Source organism: Pocillopora verrucosa, chromosome 4 (genome assembly GCF_036669915.1).
Source record: "Pocillopora verrucosa isolate sample1 chromosome 4, ASM3666991v2, whole genome shotgun sequence".
NCBI lineage: Eukaryota > Metazoa > Cnidaria > Anthozoa > Scleractinia > Pocilloporidae > Pocillopora > Pocillopora verrucosa.
In genome coordinates, this window is record NC_089315.1 from 30837226 (window position 1) to 30864654 (window position 27429).

At 39.1% G+C, this 27429-nt stretch overlaps 3 protein-coding genes across 7 annotated transcripts in view; 2 read left to right on the forward strand and 1 right to left on the reverse strand.

Annotated features, from left to right (window-relative positions):
* Window positions 1–14873, forward strand: part of LOC131790359 (dmX-like protein 2) — a 24626-nt gene extending 9753 nt beyond the window's left edge. Inside the window, exons 13-38 of one of the 3 annotated variants that reach the window (XM_059107559.2) lie at window positions 147–312; window positions 805–1013; window positions 1545–1715; window positions 2302–2399; window positions 2780–2945; window positions 3250–3397; window positions 3638–4807; window positions 5277–5438; window positions 5826–6021; window positions 6232–6380; window positions 6459–6755; window positions 7263–7495; window positions 8059–8317; window positions 8442–8649; window positions 8942–9062; window positions 9332–9421; window positions 9873–10009; window positions 10538–10622; window positions 10946–11006; window positions 11094–11224; window positions 11714–11791; window positions 11897–11988; window positions 12158–12210; window positions 12560–12649; window positions 13069–13196; window positions 13633–14873. In XM_059107559.2, the coding sequence (XP_058963542.2) occupies window positions 147–312; window positions 805–1013; window positions 1545–1715; window positions 2302–2399; window positions 2780–2945; window positions 3250–3397; window positions 3638–4807; window positions 5277–5438; window positions 5826–6021; window positions 6232–6380; window positions 6459–6755; window positions 7263–7495; window positions 8059–8317; window positions 8442–8649; window positions 8942–9062; window positions 9332–9421; window positions 9873–10009; window positions 10538–10622; window positions 10946–11006; window positions 11094–11224; window positions 11714–11791; window positions 11897–11988; window positions 12158–12210; window positions 12560–12649; window positions 13069–13196; window positions 13633–13836 (4902 nt within the window). In that variant the 3' untranslated portion in view covers window positions 13837–14873. The remainder of the gene's footprint in view (window positions 1–146; window positions 313–804; window positions 1014–1544; window positions 1716–2301; window positions 2400–2779; window positions 2946–3249; window positions 3398–3637; window positions 4808–5276; window positions 5439–5825; window positions 6022–6231; window positions 6381–6458; window positions 6756–7262; window positions 7496–8058; window positions 8318–8441; window positions 8650–8941; window positions 9063–9331; window positions 9422–9872; window positions 10010–10537; window positions 10623–10945; window positions 11007–11093; window positions 11225–11713; window positions 11792–11896; window positions 11989–12157; window positions 12211–12559; window positions 12650–13068; window positions 13197–13632) is intronic. The other 2 variants (XM_066165881.1, XM_059107561.2) reach the window with 2 other exon arrangements.
* Window positions 14321–17752, reverse strand: LOC131790362 (peroxisomal membrane protein 11A-like). Of its 2 annotated transcripts, XM_059107565.2 has the most exons (4): window positions 17591–17752; window positions 16250–16365; window positions 15333–15892; window positions 14321–15290 (listed from the first exon to the last, which is right to left on the reverse strand). In XM_059107565.2, exons 1-3 carry the CDS (start codon window positions 17653–17655, stop codon window positions 15375–15377), a joined length of 699 nt encoding a protein of 232 aa, XP_058963548.1. In that variant the 5' UTR covers window positions 17656–17752; the 3' UTR covers window positions 14321–15290; window positions 15333–15374. The 2 variants fall into 2 exon arrangements, with proteins under 2 accessions (XP_058963548.1, XP_058963547.1); XM_059107564.2 differs by having other exon boundaries at window positions 14321–15892.
* Window positions 17753–17824: 72 nt separating this feature from the next.
* LOC131790355 (WD repeat-containing protein 93-like) lies at window positions 17825–24755 on the forward strand. Of its 2 annotated transcripts, XM_066166007.1 has the most exons (15): window positions 17825–18375; window positions 18572–18636; window positions 19078–19156; window positions 19485–19612; window positions 20033–20104; window positions 20307–20608; window positions 21031–21095; window positions 21223–21300; window positions 21594–21725; window positions 22188–22407; window positions 22704–22764; window positions 23234–23425; window positions 23811–23950; window positions 24285–24460; window positions 24526–24755. In XM_066166007.1, the coding sequence occupies exons 1-14, from the start codon at window positions 17931–17933 to the stop codon at window positions 24424–24426; spliced, it is 2121 nt and encodes a 706-aa protein (XP_066022104.1). In that variant the 5' UTR covers window positions 17825–17930; the 3' UTR covers window positions 24427–24460; window positions 24526–24755. The 2 variants fall into 2 exon arrangements, with proteins under 2 accessions (XP_066022104.1, XP_058963539.2); XM_059107556.2 differs by having other exon boundaries at window positions 24285–24755.
* Window positions 24756–27429: the final 2674 nt, after the last annotated feature.

Sequence of the window (27429 nt, forward strand, 5' to 3'; positions counted from 1 at the left end):
TCTTCTCCGTCGATGATTTCCGGGAAAAACACCATAGAGTGTAAATGGTATACAACCCTTTACATTTCCACGGTCCAATGAGTCGTATATTTGATGTAGCATTTCTTAGCTCATGTTTCAGTGTACTTTGAATTCGTCTTTTCCAGGCTCAGTTGCTTTCCAATCAGCTAAGCAGGAAACCTCTTCCCGGCTTGACCAGCATTGAACAACTGGAACTGTTGGCTCTGGCAGATACCTTTGCCTCAACCAAGCTCGACTTGGAGGAAAGTCCTGGTTCAATTGAAAGAGGAGTGAAGTTTGCGAAGAAAGAGGGTACCTCAAAATGTTTTATTGTCGAATTCTTGTTGAAATATAGCCACAACATTACTTTGTGAGCCGGTTTTAAACGACAACAATTCAAGTAATTTCGAGGATCAGAGAGTATCATCTTAAACGCTTCCACACCCTCTGTATGCATATTCTCCATACTGTCCTGATTATACTCTCTAAGGCGCTGACAAGGAGTATTTGGTTAACAATCAAGACCTTCTTTAGTTGGTGATCAAGTTCTTTACTCCTTTGACCTTAATGTGTGATTCGGGGAATATATTGTGAGGAGAAATTAGAAACTAGTCAGGGTCAAATAGCGTAAAACCACAGATAAAGGAGTGAGTTGACAAACAGAAAAGGGCTAAGAATAGTTCCAGGACGATTGAACAAGGATTGACAGAGATTAGAAAAGACGGTCTTGAAATTGTAGTCTCAATTCTTTAAGGTCTACAAACCGTGTTGTAGCCTGTTACTAAAGTTTATTTTTCTTTGCAGAGGAAAGTTACAGCAGCGTAGGTGGTCTGATGGGAGGTCCCGGTGGAGGCGGAGGTGGATACGCTACAACAGGAAGCATTGGAGCAACAGCAGGGAGTGGCGGAGATGCTGTGGATGAGTGTGGGTTGCGCTTTTTACTTGCCATGAGACATCATACCTGCCTGATGAGGTCACTGCCTCCTAAACACAGGGCAGTGCTTGAGGAAAGGGTAAAGTTTATTGTTTATCTTACAGTCCAACTCGCTTATGGGACATGTTTTTCTCTGGCAGAAATGCACCTTCTCCGAGTGGATCATTTCCCAAATCAAAGAAGAATATCGACAGATACAAATGCAGTCACCCCACCCTTTTTGCAAATATTCCCGTTTCCTATGAACGCATTCACTTGGCCTCCTTATGCTGTGCCGACGTTTATCTTTCATCTTCATACAGTCAACACTCCTGTTTCATCTTTGTAGGCACTCACCTCTCTCATGCCGACAGCAATCTCTCTCCTCATACTTGATTTCCCTATTTCTCTCGTCGTTGTTTCATCAGACTAATTTTAATTTAAGACTTTATTGTGTTACCCTCGAGTGGGGAGGGAAATTCTCAAGTTTCCTGGTGAGTGGGCTTGGGGTCAGGGTTAAGGCTGCGATTAATGTTCCTCTACGAACTACCTTCTTAAATACGTTTAATTGCTATGAATTGTCAAAGACTTCCTTTGTTAAGAGAGTATGTCAAGAGTGAAATTCTTGCAGGGCTTGTCATCATCATATTACGGGTGGGCGTTTCATTCTGAATCCGAGGAGGAATTGTTAGCCATGGTTCCTCCTGTGCTGAGAGGTGAGGCCACTTGGTCGGAACTGAGACGTTACGGCATTGGGTGGTGGGTGAGGAGCAATGATACGCTGAGAAGGCTGATAGAGAAGGTAACAAACTAATACACTATAGAGAAGGTTACAAATTAATCCAGCACCGTATGACTAAAGTGCTCCTTTGTGTACGCTTCAACATGAAACTCTTTCGATGCGCAGTCCAACAAAAACCTGAGAAGGCTTGTAGAGAAGGTAACAAATAAATCCAGCTCTGTATAATGAAAGTTTTCCTTTGTGTACACCTCAACGTGAGACCCGTTTGGTGCGCAGTCCAACAAAAACCTGAGAGGGCTTGTAGAGAAGGTTGAAAGTAAACAACCACATTCCGAATGCGGCGTAGTTTATGGCGTGGTTATTTAATGATTTCGCCACATTCCGAATGTTTATCATTAATGGGCCATTAAAAATCTTTTAAGTCGTCCTGGAACTCTCCACTCATATACTACCAGAGCTTTTTGCGTTCCAGTTTTACATTTTTAAGACTGCTCACTTGAAATACTGAGATGTACTGCTATTGAAGGGTTGCTTATTTTGGGGTAAAGGGGGTGTTTGTAGTGTTTGACCAAAATGCAGTATTTAACCCTTAAATCTTTGATGTGGTTAACGATTTAGTTTGTGTAACCAATCTTTGCCCCTGCAGACTGCTAAAGCACAGTTTTCAAAGAACCAAGATCCCATTGACTGTGCTCTGTTTTACCTGGCCATGAAGAAAAAGAATGTAATCTGTGGGTTGTACAGGTTTGTTCTCGCTTATTGTTGAAATTTATGAGTAGTTTGTCCGTTTGTGTATCAGGTTTCGTGCAGGTTGTTTAAATTTCCGGTCATTTAAACACAATGTTTATTTCAAAACTACCTTTCTCAATTTCATCACAAAATACAGAACATGGAGATCTTTCCAGGCCTGACTGATTGATCTTAAGTTCATCCAATATTTCCCGTTAATCTCAAAGGTCATGACTTCGATTGCTTATCGGTAATTTAGATTTTAATTTTCTCCCACTTTCTCTACTAATGAACGTCTTTTTTGAACGTGGACTTTTTCCTTTTTTGATCAACATAGCTGAAGTTTTTTAAAACAAACTTGAACCCTTTCTTATACCTTTTTTTTAATTTTTCAGAACTGTAAGAGACACGAAGATGTCGCAGTTTTTTGCTCGGGATTTTACACAAGACAGATGGCGCAAGGCAGCCCTCAAGAATGCTTATTCTTTGTTAGGAAAGCAGAGATTTGATCACGCCGCGGCGTTCTTCCTTTTGGCTGGCTCTTTGTGGGATGCGATACAGGTACTTTGTAGAAATTCAGTCGTGTGGAGATGTAACTTTCATTCTCACTGAATAAATAATCCCAGTTTTTCACGAAGGCTTTGTCAGAGACTCAGAAGAAAACGATTAGATGCGTCATTTACATCTTTTTCTTTATATCTTTTTGTTTTTCATTCGGTGAAGGAAAAGTGAATCTTTGAACAGACCACACAACACATCAACAATATCAGCGTGGATTAAGCAGTGTTACTAAAACAGGCGTTCCTTTCAAGCCGTTCTTGAGGCATTAAGCTATGTTTAAATTGCTTCTGCTCCCACTTTTCAGGTTTGCATCAGTCGATTGCACGACGTTCAACTAGCCATGGTCCTCGCTCGGCTGTATGAGGAAGACGCTTCAGGGGGGGCCCTCTACACTCGCATCTTAAAGGAGTGTTTGCTAGGTCAAGGTGGTAGTGCGCATGAGCCAACTCAGGGTAAGCGAAATCTTTCATGGTGGTTAATTACCGTGGTGTGGATGAATTAAAAAAAAAAATAAAAAAAACCTAAATTTAGGCTTTTTCTTATGGAAGTGATAGCTACAAGGTTTCAAGTACTAACCTTGAAGGGGTCTTAAGCCCCCCGCCCCCCCCCCCCTCTTCTTTCTCTCGTCTGAAGCGATTGTTGGTTTACAGTATAACCTGAGATCGCTTGCTCTTTTTTTGTGAACATTTCAGACCCATTCCTCAGAAGCATCGCTTACTGGATCTTGAAAGACTACAACCAAGCATTGGAAACATTGATATTTGAACCAACAGGACACAAGTCCCAGGAGAAAAAATGCAATTCTTTAGCCGCCAGCGGTAATCCTGATGTCTTCAATTTTTATCTCTACCTGCGCAAACATCCCCTGATTAAAAGAAGACGATTCATGTATGAACACGACAACAAGATCAAAATGAAATCAGGTGTGAGAAACCTTTATCTCAGACAGGGAAGCATCCGCAAAGAGGAAATACTTGACGAACCTTTGACGCCCATGGAGAGGCAACTGTTTTTCAAGACTGCTCACGCGCATTTGAATTCTGGATGTCCCGCTTTAGCGCTGCAGGTATTGATGGAGCTTCCAGCTACTGACATATCTGCGGGAGATGCCAGCACTGTTGCGGAAGGTGATTCCCCCCTGGAGGACACTAGCAACATGGCAGACGATGTGACAGGTGATATGATCAGCACAGGAACACTCAGCGATTTTTCCTTCGGTGGCGCTGATACAGCCGTGAATGGGAGAGCTGATGACTTCGATTGGAGTAAGCCAGTCTCGTCCAAGCTTGGTGGCGATTCAGCGGCTGATTTTGACTGGAGTCAGCCTTTAGCGCCTGATCTAGGAGGTGGAAGTGTCGACGATTTTGATTGGTCAAAACCTGTGTCGTCTAAATTGAGTGGTGACGGTCTTGACGACCTTTCAAATGGATTTGATTGGAGTCAACCTGTGTCCGAGAAGCTGAGTGGACTGGGGCTAGATGGTGTAAACGGCTTAGAATCCAACCAATCATCTTACCCCAACAATAGTTACGAAACTAATGAAGACTCTGAGTATAACAAAGACAACACCGCAAGTGATTCTAAGGTACATAATGATGAACTTCCCTCCAAGCCTAAGGAGACGCGACATTTGGACGTAGTTGCACAACAGATGAAGTTTTCTGCAATTATTAAACTCTTAATCAACGAACTACACGGTTTGCCATCAAGTTGCGAGATTGCTGATGAAGATTTGCGACCGTTTTTCATCAAGTGGTTAGAAAAAGAGCTCGGAGTGCTACATAAAATGTCTGACTATGGTATTGTTGCAGAGGAAAGTGAAGATGAGGAGGAAGACACTGTTGAAATTAACATTCAATCAGGTATGAAACGCTTTTATTTTCTGCGATAGAGTTGTGTTGTCTCCTTTACCTTTACGTATTATACAGAGGATGGACGGTGGTCGGATCGTGAATTGATATCTAGTAGACAGGTTTGAACAGGAAACGAGTTTGGATCTACCGTCCTGTATGAAGAAGAAAAAAGTCAACTTGTGACTAATTATGGCATGGTGTGCTATTTGATAACTGTGTTGATAACAAATTGGTATAATTTGAAATAAGACAGTCTTTAAGATCAGATTATCCATGTGTATTGTTATATTACATGAGTACAAAATGTTTACTATGTGTGTACCTTGTACTGTATTGAACGACGATGGTGTGCCTGAAAGATTCTTCTTGTCACAGTTGCGTGCCTATTTGTAGGGAGTTTGATGCATGCAAAGGAAGAGTTCAAGATACCAAACTACTTCTTATCCTACTAATCATCAGTGATATTTTGTCTGAACAGCAGATGAATCGCAAGAGGGAAGTGCGGTAGATAAAAATTACATTGCGTTAAAAATCGATCGCTCAGCCAAGCATATTCAGTGGCTGAAAAAGAACCAGAAGCTTCTCACAATTTTACTGAATTATTGTTCGCTTCACGGAGCTAGCGGCGGAGATCTAGCAGGTAACATATTTTCATAATGTTGAACTTAAACGTTTGGCAATAGACCCCTGTAAAAAGCAGGGAGACGCTAAGCGTTTTGATTTTGGGCAGACTTATCTAGAATCAAAGAAGCTGCTCATTTCGTTTTAATGGCTTCAACTGTAAAGTATGATCAAGAAAACTAAATATTTTATCAGCTTTAGTCCAATAAGGCTGAAATTAGACCTAAGTTGTGGTGGCACAAAAAAACACCAGGTTACTGAAGCGTTAACGCAGTTTATCGCATTGGTGGTAAAGCTCCAAACTGTGTTTTGTTGACGAAAGATGAGCACAATTCAATCAGACATTATTGCCAAATTTAATGGAATGGGAGGTGTTCAAAGATGTGTGTTGTTCTTTTCTATGTAGCAATGAATATGGAACTTCTACTTCTCCTTCATGAGGTGGAGCAGATGCATTCCTTGGTATCTCCCCTGCGCGTACCATCAGCAGGACCTTCTGTTCCACCTCTCATCCTGGCCTCAGTATCTGCTTCCTCGTTTCTGGCCAGCCCTCTAGGATTCTTACAATCTCTCACGCAGGATATTCTTCGATTTGTGTTCAGGTGATATTGATTTGTGTTCATAATTCCTTTTGTTTCACTTCAAGTCACGGCCTGTCATTTCATGTCACTTCACGCCATTTCATGTCTCATTGTGCTTCCGGTAATATCATGTCATCTCGTGCCCCTTCATACGTACGTTGACGAACTTATCTAAGGAATATTATGCTGAAACAATCTGTTATTTCATCCTCAACACTTTGTTTTGCACAGTTTGCCTGGTCCACCATCCCCCAGCCATCCGATTCGCTTGGCAAATGTGCTGCATAACCTAACAGGAACCTTGTCAGACTGCATCTATCAAAGTTTAACCGGCATGACTCAGGAAGAGAATTCTTCGAGTGGGTCAAAGCCTGCCACAGGTACTGGTTGTGATATACTTACGATATCTTAGAAACACCTCATCATTTCCTAAATACTTTAATGGTGGTTCTTTGCAGAGAAAAGCAGCTCATCTGATGCAAACAAACCAGCAGCGCTTTCCGGTGCTCCTTCCAAGTGGCCAGGCGTTCGCTTGCTCCTCTCGCTGCTGGCCACTGAACAGAAAGATAACAGCACCAAGCTGCGGATTCTGTTGGCAGAGTCGTGTGTTGCCGTATACTTGAGTCTGCTTGCTCTTGCATGGTCCAATTCTCAACCCAATCAACTCTATCGATTGGTTGTAAATTCACTCAAGTCGGGCATGTGGGGTTTAGTGTTCGGTGGAGGCCTGAGGACCGCTGTTCAACAATCTGCTGGTGGGTTTCAAACTTATATGTGGCGAAAACAGAAGAACTTGTTGCATGCAATCGTGTTACATTTAGATGCGCGATCACGAATGAATGGGCTGTTTGCGGTAACGTGATATGTGCAGCAGTCTGATTTCAAATTCCAGTCGATGAGCGCGTGCTTTTTAGTGCAAATACTTTATTCTCTCCTCTTGAAGGTGTAAATGAGCCAGGGGCTCACATAGATTTTCACGGGCAGAGTTAGTTTCGATGAACAAGCGGGCAATCAAGAGTGGAGTCCGGCTTGTTAAGCTAGTTTGACCAGAAGACAGATCATCACCTTAACGGACGAAATGTAAAGAAGGGAAAGTATGCGAGCACCCTAATGCATTCAAAGCTTACAAAAATGGTTAAGAAAGCACGGTTTATTTTCCCCTTATTTTTTTGCTCGTGTTAACCCAGTCACGGTTTCGATCGTTCATCACATTCGGTTTACGTAAAGGAGGAAATCCATATTAGGTAATTTTATCTTGTAAGGCGTAGGGACTGATGTCAAAAAGAAGCAAAGAACTTCAGCGGCTGTCAATCCTAATGGACGAGGAAGAGGTGACAAGTATTGGCAAGGTGCTCGGCAAAGATGGAACTTCAAGCTGCTAGGCCAGAGTCTGACAGAAACCATGTCTCAGTGGCTGTCAACTGATGTGAAACCTGTTTACGTTGAGCAGTTCATTCCACCAAGAAGTACTCTTATGGAGTACTTTATCAGCAAGGTACGGTGCGCGCCATGATTTTTTGCTACATCGTTAAGTTTGAATTGGTCTGTTCAGTGAACCAAGAATAAGTAATTTGCAAATAATTGTTTAACCTGTTTCCATGTATTGTATTTCGTTATTAATAATTTTGTGTACCAAGAGGAGTACTAGCAGTGCTTCATGATTGTGTGAGTGCTCTACATTTGTACTGAAAGTAATTGTTTGGTTCATCAATCATCGATTATTGAGTATTGACTATTTATCTTTAGTAACTGTAAGTGCTTTTGCGTATTGTCTTTGAAGTTTCGTGATCATTGTCAGTATCTGCGCACTGCGCATCTACCCTTCGCGAAACCCAACAGAAACCTCAGCTTGTTATCAGTTGACTGTTGTTGGGTTAATTAGGGGAGGGGTAGGTGCGCAGTTGCTTAGATGACATTGTTTTGAAGTTTTCTATTAACAAAGTCGTTAGTTGTTTGAAAGTTCAGGGATAAAATTCCTCAAGAGCCATTCGAATTCACAAAGTAACTTGACATGCATTATTCAATTAGCCTTGTGGTATACTTTTGTTAATATTTCAGCCCCCACTTATTGGAGAGAAAGGTGTGAAACATTACGATTCTGAAGATGATGCAAGCGACTCGGAAGATGATGACTTGTTTGAAAGTGACGCTGAAAGTGATCTTGAGTATTTCTCAACCAAACGAAGGAAGAAAACTGAAGCACGTGATCACCTAGATCCTGAATCTTATGGCTGGTGTCTCATGAATTACACCATTGGCAAACTGGTGCTCACTAATTTACAATCTTTTCTGCCAGATGTGGGATTTGAACTAACCGGTAAGATTCAGACTATGTTCTGAAATTCGCTGTAGAATGTTAACACTTTAGTTGTATTAGTTTATTTTTGCTCTATGGTGGTCACCGACATATTTCAAGCTTTGTTTTCGGCTTCTTTCCTCAGATTTACCCTCTTTATCACCTCAGTTACATGCGGCTCTGAAGACGGTGGAGCGCTGGACCCAAACTTTCCTCGACAAACTCGAGACTTTCCAGGGACCTCCCCCTGACTTCATCTCACAGTTCCCTGTAAGCCAAGATGGATTTCCAAGAGGTGGACGAGCTTTAATGAGATACAAGGCTCTGATGGATCCACAAAATACTCCTTTTAGGTAAAACCAATATCAGTGATGTCGTGGCTTCCGTGCCACACCTCTCTAGCCTGTAGCTGTATAAGCAAACATGGCTCTAACTGTATTAATAAAGAATATTGAATCAGGGGCGGTCTCAAAGGAACGACCCAATGACCCCTCAGACAAATAAACGGACGACTGAGTAAACCGACCAACTGACCGAACCATGGACCGCCCAAACGAACGAACAAACGAAACAATACCGATCAAACAAACGAAGACCGACAAACATCCTGCCACTTTTGTAACTGGATATATTTCTCTCCTGTAGATCCACTCGTAACTCTGCAGAGCCTGTTAAACGGTTATGGCGAACTTTGGTACATCAAGAAGCTATACAGGAGATCTTCATACAGAATATCTTCAAGAATGACATGACGACGATGGAAGAGGTATACTCCTCGAACCTTTTTTCTCAAGTTATAAGAAGACGGTTCATCCCTTCTGTGCGTCTGTTTAAAAATGTCGAGAAAATGTTTGGACTCATAATATCCAAACTGAGATTTTTCTGTTCTGGACAAAATTGTCTCGACCCAGTGGAAAGTTTGTAAGCTTTATTGCTAAATAGGACTTGAACAAAGTTGAAGTTCAAGCCAGTACTGCGGTTACTTTTCCTTTTTCTTTATAAATCATATTTTCGCTGTTGTCTTCTATGTACTAGTTTGATCACGTGGATGTTGTATCAGACGCAAAGCCTGTGAAAGTTTTATATAAAGACCCAGAGGGTATCAACACGTTTTGCATCAACAAGGTATCACTGTGCTTTATAGTTTTGGGATCCTCTTTTACATCATGGAGGTTCAATTGCCATATGACCGCTCTTAGGAAGGCAACCGAACTAATGTTGCACGTGCGATTAGCATGTTCACGTTCAGACATTAACTTATTTATAAGCTCGCTACCGAGTGGTATAATTATCGCGTGTGTGTGTGGTAGTGTTTTCTTCAAAGATGTTTAGGTGTATATTCATGCTCGAACAGCATAAGATCACTTCGTCTGATGCTTTATTCACGCTATGGACAAATTTATTTACTGTCTACTTTGTCTACAATATACATACATATATATATATAGCCATCTACTATGTTAATACAGCTACCTACGTTGTCTGTGGTAGATACAGTCTCATCTATCAGCTTAGATACAGCCTCAGTAACCTAAGACGTCGGCCTTAAATGTAATCTTTTAACTTTGTGTTGTAGGCAAATCCAAACTGCATCGCTGTAGGGAGTCTCAAGGACGTAGAAGAAGTGGATATTTCTCGCGTGTTAAGTCCTGAACCTCTGCTGTGGGCTGAAGATGAAGTTGAACGCGAACAGAGTGACGCTCAGCGAAGAAGGTATTTTCTTTAAACTAGGCAGTCTTGTTAAGTTTTTGAAAGGTTATGTAGCAGTATTGATTTAATGCTGATTGCAAGGAGGTGTTGTAAACGCCTTCGAGTGAAGTTGGAAATCTCAGCTAACGTATTTACATAAAGATGTTGTAGCTCAATATCGCTTGTGACTGTGTCGGATGGGTGTGGTGGAAAAGCAGTCATTTCTTAACTGGATCTGAAGGCTTTCTTCAGTTCATTGTTGCCTTAAAAAGCTGCAAGTTATTAATTCCAGATGTTTCAATAATGTTCTTTGCGTTGTTTAAGTACATTAATGCTAACCCAAGCACGCACATTCTTATGCGGTCACTGTAGTGAAAGCTCAGACAATGATACTCCAATATACCCCTTTGCTTGCTACTTACTGCAATTCTTACGAATTTTTTCTCGAACATATTGTACAGTTAAGCCCGTTTTCACATATTATTACAGTACCTCCTGACCGTTGGAATCTTTTTAATCGTTTACTTCATTTTTTTCCATTGTTTCATTTAGTGATGAGTCCGATTTTAATCAAACTGGAAATATCAGCCCTCAGAAGAGTACACCAGGTGGACAGTCTCTTCACTCAGGCACAGTGGTTAGTGCTGTCTCTTTCATCGATCCTGCTGAGTGTTCTGTCAGAGATTTTGCTCCGCTGTTGATACAAGTTACGAATAGCGAGAAGAGAGGACGACGTATTTAAAAAACAATAGAAGTGTAACAATGTTGTTCCAACATGTAGTAGAATAACATAACCTGTTTGCTACTTTAAATCGGTGGGGAGGAGAAGTGATGTTCCAAGCGGCTGGGACTCCTAACGTTAAAATGCCTCGAAGTTCAGGAAAAATGCAATCAGAGAGAAAGTTTTAATTTTGTGTCAAGAATCGCTGAAAACTATATACGTTTTTCTCATTTTTGCAGCTATTCAGGAGAACTGTGCATGGTGTCAAACGGATGGATTCTCACCCTCATCTCCCTTACTGTGAGTTTAAACAGAAGCTGCCATCATTTTCTATTACTGTCTTAGAATTTGAACCTGACATGTGTTTGATCTTTTTTCGTCGCATAGACATCTCCGGCTCTCAAGACGGAAGCATTCGTATGTGGGAGTTTGGTCATGCGCAGGAGATCACATCCCATCGTACATCTGGTTCGTATCAAAGAGTGACGAGAGCACGGTTCAGTCCGCATGGAAACAAGGTATATTCAGGATCTGTTTCGTAATTCTCCCTTCGAGCTGCAACACATTTCCTGGTAGACAAGTTGAGAGAATTTCCTGTTATATTAAATGAACACCTTGCCGGCAAAATTATCTCATCTCATCACCAATTCACTTTGAGGAATTTTGGAAGTTGAAGGTTTTGATGGTCTGGCTTTTGGCCGCTTTTTGTTATAGTTTGCTTATTTCATGGGCTAGGCTGGATAAATACCAATATTTTACCTCGCGGAATGTTGAATATTTTGATCATTACTGCAGGTAATGATTACCTGCAGTTTTTTCAGGCTTTATAATTTTACGTGAGAGGTTCACCATTTGAATGATACACTCAGTGATAAACATCCATGAAAATTTTAAAAGAAAATTGACTTACCATCTTTGATGAGACATTGAAAACTTTCATGAAATCTTTCACGGTCGTCCCACTTACAGACTTTTTGTTACCACTCTGTTGTCTGCATGTTTTGCAGGTCGGAATTTCAGATGCCAGTGGTCAGTTGCTTTTATGGCAAGTTAGTAGTACATCCACATCTGCTGATCCTTTTCTGGTAAGACTTTTATGTTAACAGCTCTACCTGCTGCTCTAAATGCGACCCAAAAAACATGAACATTAACCGTCGATAGCTAATCTCAATTTTCTCGAATTATTCCAGACTCTAAAGTGTCACAATAAACAGACCAATGACTTTGCGTTTGTTGGCTCCTCGAGCTTTATAGCAACGGCAGGACACTCCTCGGATGGAAGGTAAGCTTCACAATTACGTTGGTTTTGGCAGTTTTGTTGTTACTATTGAAGCTTCGTATAAACACGTTTCAGTTCGCTGTACCCTGGCATCGATTAGGTTTTCTAGAATTTCCTTTCCAGCTTACAGATTGCTTTAGCTTATTTACGGAATTGTTTTTCTTCCTCTCAGCAATGTTTGCCTTTGGGATACTTTAGTCCCTCAGCACAGTTCACTTGTTCATGGTAAGACTCATTTAATATTAATTTTTTGAGAATAAGTATCTTTTTTCGCATTTGTGAGCAGTACAAGATCAATACACGATCAGTAATTTGGTAAAAAAAACAAACAAACAAAACAGAAACCCAAAAAAAAAAAAAATATTGCCGCGAACGTCACAGCCAATCAGAACCTGCTGGTCACTCCAAGTGTGACTAGCCTGGTTACAAGTGTTTTCGTGCGCACGCGTGACGAGACCAAACAGCATTTCCGATGGAGACTGGGATGCTTACATGTAAATTAACACCACAGTTGCAGTTTTTGATTAATCGGAGCGTTTGATAAAGTTTTCCTCTTTTAATCCTTGTTCGACAGCATTCATTTGTCATGAAAATGGAGCGCCCTGTCTTGCCCACGTTCCTGGTCAGCAACTACTCATTTCAGGAGGACGTAAAGGAAATATTTGTATCCTTAAGTAACTCGCGAAAAAAGTTAAAGCTACTAGGGATGGCGAAGTTGGCTTTGTATCGTTTGGAAGAGGTGACTGTGACTTAAAAGTTCAACTGTTGACTTCCTTTCATCGCCGGCTCAGCCTTCTCCATAGAGATGGGTTGGGTGAGAGCGAGATCATCACTTCAGTGAACTTCTACAGAGAAGCTGTCAGATCAGGCAATCTGAGCCGTGATTCACTCAGACTTAAACTGAGCAAATGGTGGTGTTTCGTAGAAAAGGAATGTTATATTTAAAATTTAATGGTTCAGTAGTTTTTTCCTCTACCGCTATACTTTGTTCCTGCTTTTTGTCCATATCCTCTCTGTGTTTTCCTCATGAATGTCTTATGAAAGGTTTCGAAAACTAAAATGAGCGTCCTTAACAGTTGTAAGGTATATTTGATCTACGACAACGTCAACTGCGACACACATTTTTAGCTCATGATGCGCCAGTGAAGAGCATAGTTGTGGATGAAAATGAAGAATTCTTCATTTCAGGCTCTGAAGATGGCGATATTAAGGTATCCGTAAACGGAATAACTTGGTTTGAGTACAATCGTGTTTTAATGAGACAAGCGCACGGGAAAAATGTTTACTTTTGAACTCAATTTGTTCTTGTTACAGCCTCTAGCTTACTTTTTACCAGTCGCGGCGAAAGACATTTAGAATTATCATTGTGTAATCATCATTAGCTTATGATTAAACCTTTTATGTAGATTGGTTGTTACCAGTATCCCTTTTTGCTCGTTTTGATACAGTTCGCGTCCATCGGAGCAGCTATGCGCTCGCACAATTTTGAAGAACCAGACAACCATTGTAATTGGTTGGTTGTGGAAATTATGTTGATCTTCATTGGAACAGCAAGTTCAGGTCTCTGTAAATAACTCACGGGGATTACTTGTTTTCGTTCTTATTCACTTCTGTACCGTTACTTATAGCATTACTTTCACATTTCAGGTCTGGGGTTTGTCAGTACACGAAGAGTTAGAGTGTTACCCAAAAGAACATGGCAAAGGGGCTTACCTTCTCAAGTATGGGACTCAGGGTGTGGCTCTTATGAACCTCCACAATGGACAGTTGTTCTCTTGTGGGGGAGATGGTACAGTGAAATGGAGGCAGCTCTCAGTTAGAGAAACTATTGTCAATAGCAAACTGCTTTGAGATGAATTCTTGATCTCACAATATTCGTTGTGTAAGAATTGGGGTGACAAAGAAACCTTCAAGGAATAAATTAATGGCAAGCAGTTTTAACTGCTACAGTTGCATTGACAGAAGCGGATTCTCAGCTATCTTTTGGTTGTTGTTTGTTGCCGAAACTTTTTTTGTACTGCTTCAAATGACTGACAATGTATTCATGTCGGGAAGACTGATATTGAAAAGCGATAATGGTAGTCATTTTAAATGGTTTAAAATGCAATGAGCACTGTTGCAAATAAAGAATAATAGAGAATTCTAATCTCTAACTATACAATAAGTATAGGTCGAAGATAACTTTTATCACAATAGTCACTGCCGAGTTGAGTAGGAGATTTGAGGAAAACTAGGATTTACATTTATATTTCCTTATAACAGTTTTCATTTGTTATTTCTTCACACAAATTGTGTTTGTTTGGTATGATAAATACATTGATATTCTAAAAGCAGGTGTAGAAACAATAATTTATATAATTAATCTGATGAACTTATTTATAACATTTTATAGCAAAAACATTGTGCAATGAGTTTAAAAATTTTTCCAATTAGGATAAAACATATTTGAGTTTCAAGCTGATTGTAAAGTTTAATGTAAATAGAAGTTCAAAGATCACTCATCTTTATATATTCAAATTGAGATTTGACATTTATGGATGTGCAAGCAATCATTTCTAGGTGAAGGTGTTCACTTCAAAGGAGTGTTTCCCCAATGTGCTCCAAAACACAATACTGGTTTAAAAAGAATTGCTTTTTCTGGACATTGAGCTTTTCATTCTGCATATTTGGGGCTCTGTAACGTTTGGCATGTCCCTCTGCTGGGACAGCATTTCCCTAAGCTTGTGTCATTGTGAGGAACAGGAATTTAACAAGAATTAACATAGTGCTGGAAAAAGAAATTATGGAAAGTTGATTTCATTAGGTTTTCATATATTTTTTTTAACCTACACCACAAGCCATCAAGTTCAAAGCAAAATAGTATAGAAAATATATTAGTGTTCACAACAGATGTTTTTCACTGTCATCAGCTTTTTTGTTCTTACTCTGGCCTATCATTTGAAATTGAAAATACAACTACCTGCATGTATTTATTAATAAGTAATTCTTGATTCCCCAGACATCTCAGGAAGATTGGCCAATTCTTAAGGGTTAAAAAGAATAAATCAGTAATTTCTTCAAGTCACTGACCATCTCATCGGAAAAATTATTTCAGCTACATGATAGAGTTGTGCTGCTAGGCATGGGTCACTTCAAACAAATTCTGTATTCACTAATGTTAATGGCACAAATTAAATTATATATATTAAAATACAGCGGTATAGAGTATAATGACAGCTGTTTCCTTAAGAAAGGTTGCCTCTCTAACACTGCAACTAAATGCACTACACTCACTGATAACAGTGTAATAGCACAAAAAATTCCCCCTTGATAAAATTAAGAGTTCTAGAGTGTAGCCAGTTGTCAGCCTTGATCACAAGTACACTACATCAAATCATCCAATTGCATCTCTAAGAAGGTTTCAATTTCATGTTAGGATTCCAAACAGGTATTGCACCTGCAATTGATGAAATTAATCCCAGTAACCCAGCCAAACCAACATTCAACTCAATTACACCCATAACATTGAAAGGCAACAGGAAATCAGCTGAATTCTTGACTGTGTCAAGAAAAAGTTGGGGACGGGTCATCAGCCGGGATGTAACAGAACTTCCTTGCGAATTGCTTTCTTCTCCACCATCATGTTTCTTAATTGGAACAAAAATTAGGTTCAAGATCTCATACAGGTTTCTGAGAAGGCCAAACACAAGAGCAATGGCCCAGAATTTTGCCTGAAACTTGGACCAATCCTTTGGGGTAGCTTTATAGAGTCCCAATCTTGCAGCCCAAGTTATGTGATCTATGATATAATACAGGGCTAATGTAGCTCGTCGGCAGATGATCAGGACCTTCAGAATGTTGTCATGATGGATGTCCTTAGCTCTAATTGCACCAATTATCATGTCCAAACTCTTTCCCAACCTAAATACTGAAAAAGAAATTGTACAAGTGACATCAGTGTTTTTCTGATTTTCAAAGTCATGGTAAACAGGGAAAACTATATGACTTAAAAAATTTTTAAATTTTGTCTACTAATTGACATTATTTGCTGTCTGTGAATCTTTTTGCAATAATGGTCAAAATGAAAATTTCCTTGTTTTAAAGGATATTATGAAAGAAATGGATGTTGAATGGATTGCTGCCCATGTTCTCTGCCAGTTCAACTTTTCTCTTTTGCTACTAAATTTGAAAAGGAAAGCCCCCTGTAGACCTGTACAAAGTTCAAGCAGTCTCTGGTTGACTAAAGCCCTAATATTAATTAATCTCATCTTAAAAATCTCCTTACATTTCCTTGAGGTGCTTGTCTGTTTATCTAGTGTTTTTGCCCTATTCACCCAATCAACACTTGCGCCACCTTGTTGAAGAAGATAACTGGACAACCTTGAGGCATACTGGATGATCCTAATGACAAGAAATTCACAAGTATTGATCAAAATGATTTGGTTTCTCTAACACATTTGGCAAGAATTAACATTTTTTAAATTAAAAGCAACATCTGAACTTAAAACAAAAATAAAGAATGAGAACTAACACATTTATTTCTAAAACAAAATGGTAATCCTGGTGACAACAACCAAAAAGTAAAATGATATAGAAATCAAATATTGACTATTTATTCAAAATAAGGGGTTCAATTGTGTTTTTCGTGGATATATGGACTTTGACTTGTGGTGGGCTGTGGTGGTTACCAATCACTTTCACCTATGATGTATTTTCTTGGATACGTGTTCATGACAACTTCACAATATTACCAAATATTAATACTGCATAATTAATCTAAATCCACGTGTGGCATTGCACAATAGTTAGAAAGGCAGAAGAAAACATCAGAATGCTCGACAGATAATCAGAAAATCGAATAGGACGCTTGTTAAAGAGTTATCTGGCTGCACACAAAAAAACAGAACTATAATAACTGCGATGCGATGCCTAAGAAAACTTTACTTCGTGTACAATTTACACAAAGAATGGTCAGCCACATATCTTATATCTGTCAATGCTTGTACACATTATGTGATCTTTTGAAATCGCCAAGAATTTTATTGGAGAAATCAAATTCTACTTATCGCTAGTATTCGCTTTGAAGGAGAGCAAATTCAGAGTCAAATGTTGCTGTCATGCTCTAATGACAAAAAGATTGCATGACTTTGAATAACGCGACCCCCTCAATGCTCGTTCTCATCAACACATGATTGTTCAAAACAAATAGATTATTATCCCATGACAGGCATACGTAAATGAAACACTAGAATTTATCTCGTGCATGGGTGGTATAAAAAACTATGCAAGAGAATTGCTCCACCGTGAAATAAGTGCCAACATTTGTACGTATGTTTGACGTCAATACAATGACACTGCTTCAAATTATACCACGTGTTTATTAATGGCCATAGCGATCGCAAATAATTTCCCTTATGTGCTATGGCTTACCAAAACACAGATTTACTGAATTCATTAAAAATTTAATATATCAATATAATTCGACATTTCTAAATACCAAAATTCGTTTCAATCTACGACGAAGAAAATATTTTATCGATAAAAAACACCAAAATTGTATAATTTATTGTTCCATATGTAACTGGTACACGTAAAGTAGTTACAACTTCGCTTGATTCTCACTTACCGACACAGTTTATCCCTTCCTAACGTTTGTTGATTGTACTTTACCACTGCAGCGACTACATCCATGTTTTCCCCGACAGTTGAAAAATTGCCCTGCCTCAAGCTGAAAAGTTCGATCAATGACTTACGTACTACTACGTGTCCTCAGTACTTGTCCTGTCTCGCGTACCTTTGACCTTATTTATCTCGACAATTTATCTCGTGAGAGACTGGGCAATTTTTCGTTGTCAAGGAAAGCCAAGATGGCGGATAAACAAGATCTTGGAAAGGCTTTCATGTCTTACAAACAACTACGTTGCTGAGAAAAGTAGTAAAACATTTGAATTATAAGACTTTTAAAAATGCGTGTTAAGAAACCGAAGCGACCAACAACACCTCCTTCGGAAGATGAAGTCGATGACAATTTTGTTGTGGATCCAGATCAAATTTTCGATGAATTGCCTCAACCATTCCGACTTGTTGACAAAACTTTGAGGCAAATTTTCGACGCTGCTTGGGAGCGTATTGAATGCATTGAAGAACGAAAGGCATTGAAGCGCTCCAAAGCGGTATTGCCACTGTTTGACCTTGCAAAACAGCTGTCTGAGTACAACGGGACGACTTGCATTTGCACGGCCGCCGAAGGAAATTACTTGTTTATTTCTAATACTAATAGATTTTTAGTGGTAGACAGTTTGTTAGACACTGTAGTTGCTTCCTACGAAGAATTAGAAGATAACACTGTACAAATGTCAGCCTGCTGCCTACAGGAAGGATGTTTTCTGATTTCAACCTTGGATGATGTAGGTATGAAGCTTCTGTTACCTTGCATGTGCATGTACAGTGTCCTTAATCATGATAAGCTTTTCAGATGAAACGCATACTATAAGAAAATTTCAAATATATTTCAATAATCCTTCTTTCAACTTAGTTACTTTTCATAAAATAGTGAGCTTTTAGTGCAGTTTTTGTGAAATGTATTGACTTCATTCCATATACTTAGGATGTGCCAAGCTCTTCTGTTTCACTGGAGATAAGGTTCATCTCATAAAAACATTCAGTGAGCCGGTATGTGACTGTGTATTGTACAGTGTTGTCCTTTTCAGGCAGTAACCACTAACATTTACCGCCTGTAGTACCTCTTATTACCATTTAAAATTGCTTGGAATTCTTGAAAATTCATCTTGTAAAAGGATTGCTTTACTCGTTTGAAAATTTCTTTTACCTGTCATGCTTAAAATAATTGAGAACACTGTTGTAGCCAACTAGATTCTTCATCATAATGACATAAATTACTCTTTTGAATTTTATAGTTGAATAGTTACACTTTAATTTATCACTAAATAACAAGTGAAAACTAAAAACCACAATTGCAAAAAATAAAAACTTTCTAGATGCCAGTAGATTCAGTAGTATTTCTGCTTTTTAATAGGTGAACAAATAATTTTGAGTTCTTAGGTAAGGTAATGACTTTGTATTATAAATTACTTTTATGTCAATCCTCTTTAGGAAGGTATAAGCAAGCAGGCCATGGTAACCCTTGTTGACATAAGTCAAGATGGGGGATACATTGGAGTTGGGTGGAAAGGTAACTCAACAAAAAATGATAAAAATTCAGTTAAAACTAGGAAAAGACCTTATTGAGGGGTTTTTATAATTAAAGAGAAGCTTTGAAAAATTGTAATTGGCAATTTCTCATCATGGGACATGTTATTTCTCAGGATCCCTTGAACATTTTTGAAATATGCTAACATGTGCTGAAAAAACTGTAATTTAATCCTAACATTGAGGTCATTTTTGTCTTGGCAGAGCTACAGAATGAAAAAATATTGAAAGAGTTTGCAAGTGTGGTGTTTGACTGAGAACTTACATGTACATAAAATTATTATGTTTCTTCTTGTTCATTTATGGTGCAGTTCCAATGAAAGAGAGTTGGGTGGAAATCTATAAAATTCCCAGAGAGACATGGATCAAGGAATTGGAAACAGCCATGGCAGCTGCAGTTCGCTCAAGGAAACCAACATTAGCAGAATCATCCGCACCAGTGAGTCTTAAGGATGTTTTCTTGAAAAAATTTTTTCCTTCTCATGCTCATGTGAAGCAAATTTCAGCTGGACATTGAAAGTAATATTTTTAGTGCATGGTGACACTTTTGCTTCTCCTTACTTTGTGATAATTATTATGATTTCTTGCCAAACAATCATTAACTATCTGGCAGAGAGTTGTGGTTTAAATATGACAGAAGAGGGTGCATAACGTGGCCATTTCAAAGAATGCATTAGTTCTTGAACAGTACTTCAAATAATGTAGTCTTAAGCACCCTTTCTTCCTGAGGAAATCTCCAACTCTCAGTTCTGACTCTGTTAGATACATATACATGTATGTTTAAGAATCCTGTTGCTGCTAAAATTATGAATTACCCAGGGGAGTATGCTATTCATGGCCCTGATTATTTTCATTTCAGGATTTGGAGGAAATTGCTGCAGCAGAACAGCTCCTTAAATCCACTGAGGATCAAGAACCACCTGAAGGAACGGTTAGTGTACATTTGATATGAGACTGCTCATCTTAAAGTTTTTTCAGTACATTCCATTTACTCTGCTAAATTTAGTGAGCAATTACCTACACTGTATTTGTTGTCAATAGAACCCTCTCTATACAGTTGGTTCTTTACGGTAGAAACAAGGATTGACATGCATCTTTCCAGGTTTTTGTTACTAACCTCTTTACTCTGATAGTCACCTTCAGGGTCAAGACCAAGCTCAGCTCAGGCAGGACAGCATCAACCTGGCCTGTCAGTTATCTCCTTCACCAAACCAGCAGCTGTATTACGAGTGCGACCGCCTGCTCCAGTGGGCCCTTGTGCAGCCACTAACTGTTCAGCAGCCTTGAAAGCTACTGATGCAGAGGGTAATGTCATTGGTACTGGTTCAAGCCATGTGCTAATGACGCAGTTTTTTGAGAATTATGACAAAGCATTCCAGCAGCTTCACAAGGAGGAGTTAAAATATCTGAACATTGATGACCAGGATTTGACAAGGTCTGAAATTTTTAATTAATTTAGTTATGAATAGTTCTTTATCAACTTCTGCATCGTTTGTTTGTTTTTTTTCTGTGTCAAATGTGAACCATGATATTTCAGTTGAGCTAGAACATGTAATAATGTTGTGAGTAACATGTCCTCCCTCAGATAGTTGCCCCTTTGGCCTAAGTAATCATGAAAACTATGTAAGTTTGAAATTTGTATATAGATAGTTCATGCATTAGGACACCATAATCTTACAAAGTATGATGTCAATCAAACTCAATCACAGCAGATGAATGGAGCTGTCTATATCATATAACTAGGAACTGTCAGCCATTTATTCATCTCAGTACTTGTTTTGCCATCGAAGGAGTCAAACTTGGGTGTGGTTGCTGTAATTGTTACAATTAAAAAAGGTGTTTTTATATTGATTGCAGCTTCCCAAGATTACACTTCTTGGCACCTAGCAGGTTAATTCCTTCAGGATTGGAGTCTGCACCTAGTAAGCTAATGATGTTTTTGTATTGATGAACATACCTTGCTTAAGAGTCTCCAATGTTTTTTAGATCATTAAGATCATAGCAAAGTACACTGAAATTATTTAGTTATGCTCATTGTCTTTTTTGAAGGTAAAGTTAACTCCTTAGCAGTGTGGTGGTCAGGAGGTACTCAGTTATATATGTATTCACTTGTCAAGAATGCTAAAGGTAAGGGTCTTATTGTTACAGCCTTTTTTAAGTCAAATCTTCAGTGTAGCAGACATTCCTTGAATGTAAAGCACTATCCAGGTTGCAGTGGCTTTATAATGGTTGCCAATACACACTCTATTGTATTTACAGATATCTTAATGTGGGAAAACTCAAAAGCTTGTGAGAAAATGCAATGAGAAAAGTAGCCTACAGCATTTATATTGTTTCTGCAGTGCAGATATTGGAAGTTTTCATTCTTAAGATATGTTAAATGAGTTTAAATGTTAAAGCAAGTTTGTTGTCTTCCCAAGATCTTGAACACAAGCCAGACATAGTATGGCCTCACTCAGAAAAGATTATCACTAGTGCAGTCAGTGAATGTGGCTGCTTTATGGCTTTGGGTCTCAACACAGGAACTGTTGTTGTTTGGGATGTCTATAGAGGTGAGAAAAAAGGCATACTACTGCCAGTGAAGTAGTGCTGATAATAGAGAGATTTTTGCAAATTATATAACGTCAGATTTTCATTTGTTCGTTCTGCAATAGCAGACTACTGAAACAGAAGCATCCTTTAAATTTTAAGACAACATGAATCCAGTCATCCAAGATCTTAGGTCGCTGGCTATTCACCATTACTTGGTTATTCAAAGGGGAAACCATGGTATCCCCTGGATAAATCTCTGTCCAATGGAGAGTGTAGTGGATTGTTCGTTTTGTTAAAACGTATCCGCTGGATAGCAATTTATCCTTTGGATAGCGTTATCCGCCCTTTGACTCACTGGGCCAATTGCTTATGTAACCGGCATTTTAGGAAAGTTTGTAGTGGCTTACAAAACGTTTACATCACACTTCAGAGGTTTGGAATGCTATGGAATGTCAACAGTGTCCATTTTGTTTGTGCTGTAGGCACTCTGTTGAGGGTCTGTCCCATCACTGAGAAAGGAAGAATACTTGTCCTGTGCTTTTTGACAAGCAATGAAGGCCTCATCACAACTCAGGGTAATGATTTATCGCCATCATCAGCATCATCTTGTGCCAATCTCATTGTAAGCTGTGATGATGGGACATTCTGTCTCCTGCAATGTGGAGTTGCTCTGTCACACTCAGCTAAACCCCTCGAGGACAGGTACGTTCACAAGATTTTATTTTCAAACACGTTTCTACGAAACGCATTTTACTGCCAAAATTATCTGAATAGTCATTGTGTAGGTCACGAATAGTCATGAAATTTTGTAAGCTCATTAAAAAATAACAAAACTTGGTAATGGAATTTGGGACATAATGGATATGTAATTGAAGATGTTTCAGCTGCATGAACGAATCAGACGTACATAGTGTAAGTTCAAGAATTGAGTTTAGATATTTCTTTCATTAACTGAACCAAATGGATGAAAACAGGATTTGCTTGCCGTCTTCTTTCAGATCTGCAGTAGACAAGGAGGTCATTACCAATGTTGTCAATATGTCTCAGACACCACAAGTGGTAAGGAAACAACTCAAACGTAGTGGTTTTTTAAGGTTGTAGGTGACGTTTCTCCTTTGTGCGGTGACGCCCCAAGTTCCGTCAACCCAGGTGAAGTTCCATCGCCTCGAAGTAAGGTTGCGTCGCCGTCAACTTTTTCTTTAGTTTCATTAAGGATTTAGACATATTTTGACATAAGTTTCAAAGCTTTGAGGTTCAACGGCCTGATTATCAAAACCTTCAATCAACGGTCGTGTCCAAAAAGCTAACAATATGAAGTCGCTCTAAGTTAGGAACTTAGCAATTGCAACATTGCGACCGTTGACCACACTTCGGGGCTACGTAACTTCTCTCGGGGGCGAAGGGACTTGGAGCGACCGTGTAAGGGGGCAACATTACCTGTTACCGTATTCACAGTGCTTAGGATGGTTGGGTCTTTTGGTGATGCAGCTCGAAACAGTCATGTTTCACGGAACGCTTTTTTTTTTAGGTTGCTGCTGTTGTAATGAGTGGACGAATTACTATGTACGATGTTTGTAGCTGTACAGCAATATGTCATGTTGGGCTGCCCGAGTCTTATCTGCTCTCACCACAGCTGCCATGTATCTGTGCTAACGGCAAGGTCTTAATTTTGATTGGTGCGCAAAGTAATGGAGAGAATCAAGAAGCATTGGACAGAGAGGTGAGTGTATGATCCAAAACAGTCACATGATCGGCTGTACCTTGTGTGCTCACTTTCTGTCCTTACCACATTTTGACGTCATGGGACCTATTAGTGAAGAGATACAGGACAACATAGATAGAATCTCCTTGTTAAACATGCACTAGGCAATTATCGAACGTTCTTGTCTGACTGTGCCTCCAAATTGATGATGCTGTCACAGTCCAAAAAAACATTGCCTAGCACCTTTTAATGATGAATATTATTCACTCATTTCACTGTCAGCCGAATTAAAACTCTAAATCGTAATGTTTACAGAAACCTTACCTGAAGGTTGAAATCTTTGTCTTTTCGCTAGTGAAACTGTCATGACGCTGAAGAGCAACATTTTTTGTTCGTTTTTCAGACAACAGTGCCGTTTTCTTACAATCTGCAACTCTTCCCTACCCTGAAAAAATACTGGAGAGAAGATGTAACCTCTGAGGTGTCGCCTCCAAAGCAAACTGATACTATCGAAGCAAGGCTACATTCTCTCATCCAGGGAAGGTGTGTTACCTTTAGTTCCTTCTACTCAGGAGAAACGATGATACATTTGATAAACGCAATTTCAAAGCCTGTTATTTCTCTTCTTTGCGCGCAAGCGCAGAAAATTTTGCAGCCATCATTCCAGAATAAATTCCAGTTAATTTCATATTTTATGAAAATAAATAGGAGTGAAATAAACACAACTGTTAGGCATATACTATCCTGAGGGAAGCTCTTGCAAAACATTGTGCCTTACCCGAAAATGTCAGTGCGCTAAATGGAATCCCTTTCAGTTTTATTCGTCATCAGAGTTAAAAGTTTTTAGCTTAAATATTTCCTCTCTCCTCTCATGAAGACTTGTTAGCCAAGAAGACAGGCAGATGAGACTTCAACAGCGATGGGCTCAGTATCAAACTGAGCTGAAGAATATCCACAACAACAAGACGAGGAGAAATTACTCCACATGGCTGACGGCAAAATCTTTGAGTGTTACATGAGGACATCACGTGAGGACATTACATGAGGACGTTATCAGGGGAATAGATAGCTTTTGCAATCTTGATCGTTGTCACAGTACCGTGACATTCTCAGAAATTTCACTTGTGTGCGAATTGCAGTGTAAGCTGGCCAACAGAATTTTATATCTCTGACAGAAAGGAATTTGAGAAAGTTCCATGACAAAACTATGCACAGTAAGTGCGAGAAAAATAGATAAATACTCAGGACGCAAAATTTATGCAGGACAATGTGAGAAGTGTTTACTAGAATATAGTAGTTACTTATTTCTGTTCCACCACACAAACTTTCATGACATATATATATATATATATATATATATATATATATATATATATATATATATATATTAAAAACTGTGTACCACATTCTTTTAGCTTTGTTTCGAAGATTGCAAGGTCATGGAATAACATTGGTCTCATTTGAACTTTCGTAGAATGTGTTCACTCTGTGATGTTACAGGGTAAATTTATTACGCGGATGGTTTCGACCAAATAAACATGATAACTCTACAGATTGACAAAAGAATGTTTTAAATTTCGAACTTGATGTTTTAGCCAGAGATTTGAAGAGAGGAAACTGGAGTCAAACAGGAAATGTTCTGCTGCAATTTATTCCGACGGATGTAACGAACCATTATTTAATCCGGTGCACATTTTCAGAACACAGCAGCTTAACTTAGGTAAAGATACAATTGAAAATGTGTGATTCAAACATCGTTTTGTTGATTTATGATAACTCTTACGTTCTATTTCTGTCGAGATAATATCATTGATGAAGTTAGGGACCTTCGTATTGCGTCAGAGCCTGCGTCGGACTTCAGACCCGTTCGTTGCTCCATACTGGAAAATGTAATATGTTAGACAGTTGTTCAAAACAGTTAGGGATCGAGAAGTTAATTAACTGGTGGTGTAATTAAAAAAAATTATTATAATTTTTTTCTCTAATATGAGTATATAGGAATTTAACATGCTGATTTCTTGTATGTCTGTGAACAATTCAGTACCACACATGCCACGCTGGCAATAAAATTGTCTGTTTTTTCTTTTTTTTTCGGATAACATAGTGTAGAACCCGTTGGCGTAATTGCGAGTCTTGGATCTTAAACGGCATCTTTTTTTAATCTTTGACTTGTAATGGAGACCCAACGAAACAGATCCATCGTGTATCTGGATGTGGAGTGTAACAAATTAAAATGCATACGTAGGCTCCAGATTAAGTTTTCCATCATTAACAATGAAAGCGTAACATGACAAATTTGAGAAAGATGTTCAAACGGAAGTCTGCATCCGGCGTAGTTCACCAGATAGGCTTCGAGCTGGTTTCACCCGCATCGTAAATGAATGAAAGATACATCATGCTAGGAAAGGAGCAACTTTACTCCCAATTTGTTAACGGTTAAGGAAAATTAAAACTGTTTAACACAAAATATCAAAGTATTCAAAAGCAAACTTTTCAAGAAGGAGCTGTATTGCACTGATTACCGTTCTCCTTTGTTCGTATATCCGTTTGATGTTGTTACTTTAAAGCCTTGGGGCATTAAGTTAATTTCTTTTCTTTCTAATGACCAAACTTGCGTCAGAAGAGTCATTGTCAGCGTATAAAATGGCTTACACATGGCACAAGACTCGTCTATCTACAAATTGCTGGAAAACTGAGGCATCTGCTACCGTCGAGAGACTTTTAGCTGCATCTAATCCGAAATATGTACAACGTATCGGAAAAGAACACAAGCCAAAGCAACAGTTTTTATTATGTGCCAGCAATTTTACCTTCCCAGGCAGCTGGCATTGCATTTTGCGTCGCATTTTTCTGCGTTTTAATCTTCATTGTAGTCGGAAACGGTACCACCATTGTGCTTTTTGCATTTAACAAGATACAACGCAAGAAAACTTTGCTTCTGGTCGTTAACCTGGCTATTGCTGATTTCATGTTAGGGGCTGTATCTTTACCTCTGTTCATTACTTACTTCGTTGGGAATTATTATCAACTATGGTTGGTCCAGTTCAGGAATCTGCGAGTAGTCTTTTTCTATATATTCGTCGATTTAGCTCTCTCGCAAGCCTCGTTCCTCGCGGTGATTTTCGTATCTTGTGAGAGATTTTACGCCGTGAACTTTCCATTTAAGCACCGAACGTTGTCCTCGCGAGCATACTGGTTAGTCATTTTAACGGTGTGGATACTGGCCTTCCTAATTGCAGCGATAGGGACATTATTGAGTTACTTTGTTTCATTCAGAGCCACGGTGACTTTTTGGGTTTGTGTTGCTCTGACTCAGATACTCATCGTATGCGTTTGTACTACCGGTACGTGGAGAAAGTCTCACGAAAAAAATGTCGCATCGCAACAGCAAAACAGAGCCGCGAAAAACAAACGCTTAACAAAAACGTTGCTGTTTGTATCATTTGTTGAACTGCTAACCTGGTTGCCGTTGATTACACTCGACTGTTTAACCCTCTCAGGTATTGGTCAAGCATATTTCGACTACCGAACTTTTCAATTCGTCGCAAACGTTCTTAATTTCTCGGGATCCTTTGTCAACCCCATCGTCTATGTATTAAGGATTCCGGAAATAAGACAAGCGCTGAGTTTGTGCTTCAACAGAAGGGAAAACGTATCTAGCAGGAAACGGACTGAAACGACAAGTAGCGAGATGTCAGTTTCGACGCCAGTAAAAGAGTTTGGAATATTACCAAGCTATCCTAGTCGACTTCAAGTGGCCTCTCAAGTTTTTGATACGCGATTTTAATTATGTGCAGCATAAGAGCTATTACTGATGTTGATCAACCGGCTTGCGTATTTACATAAAATTATATAACAATTATTTTCTCAAGAATTACCCAGCAGAATTGCAACAATCAATAAATGTGTGAACTAAAATGTACTTTAAACATTTCGTTTGGAGTCAATCCCGTTTCAATTTACGACAGTGACATTTTTGAAAGAGACTTGGTAAAGTAAGGTAGTTGGACCTAACTTTCTGC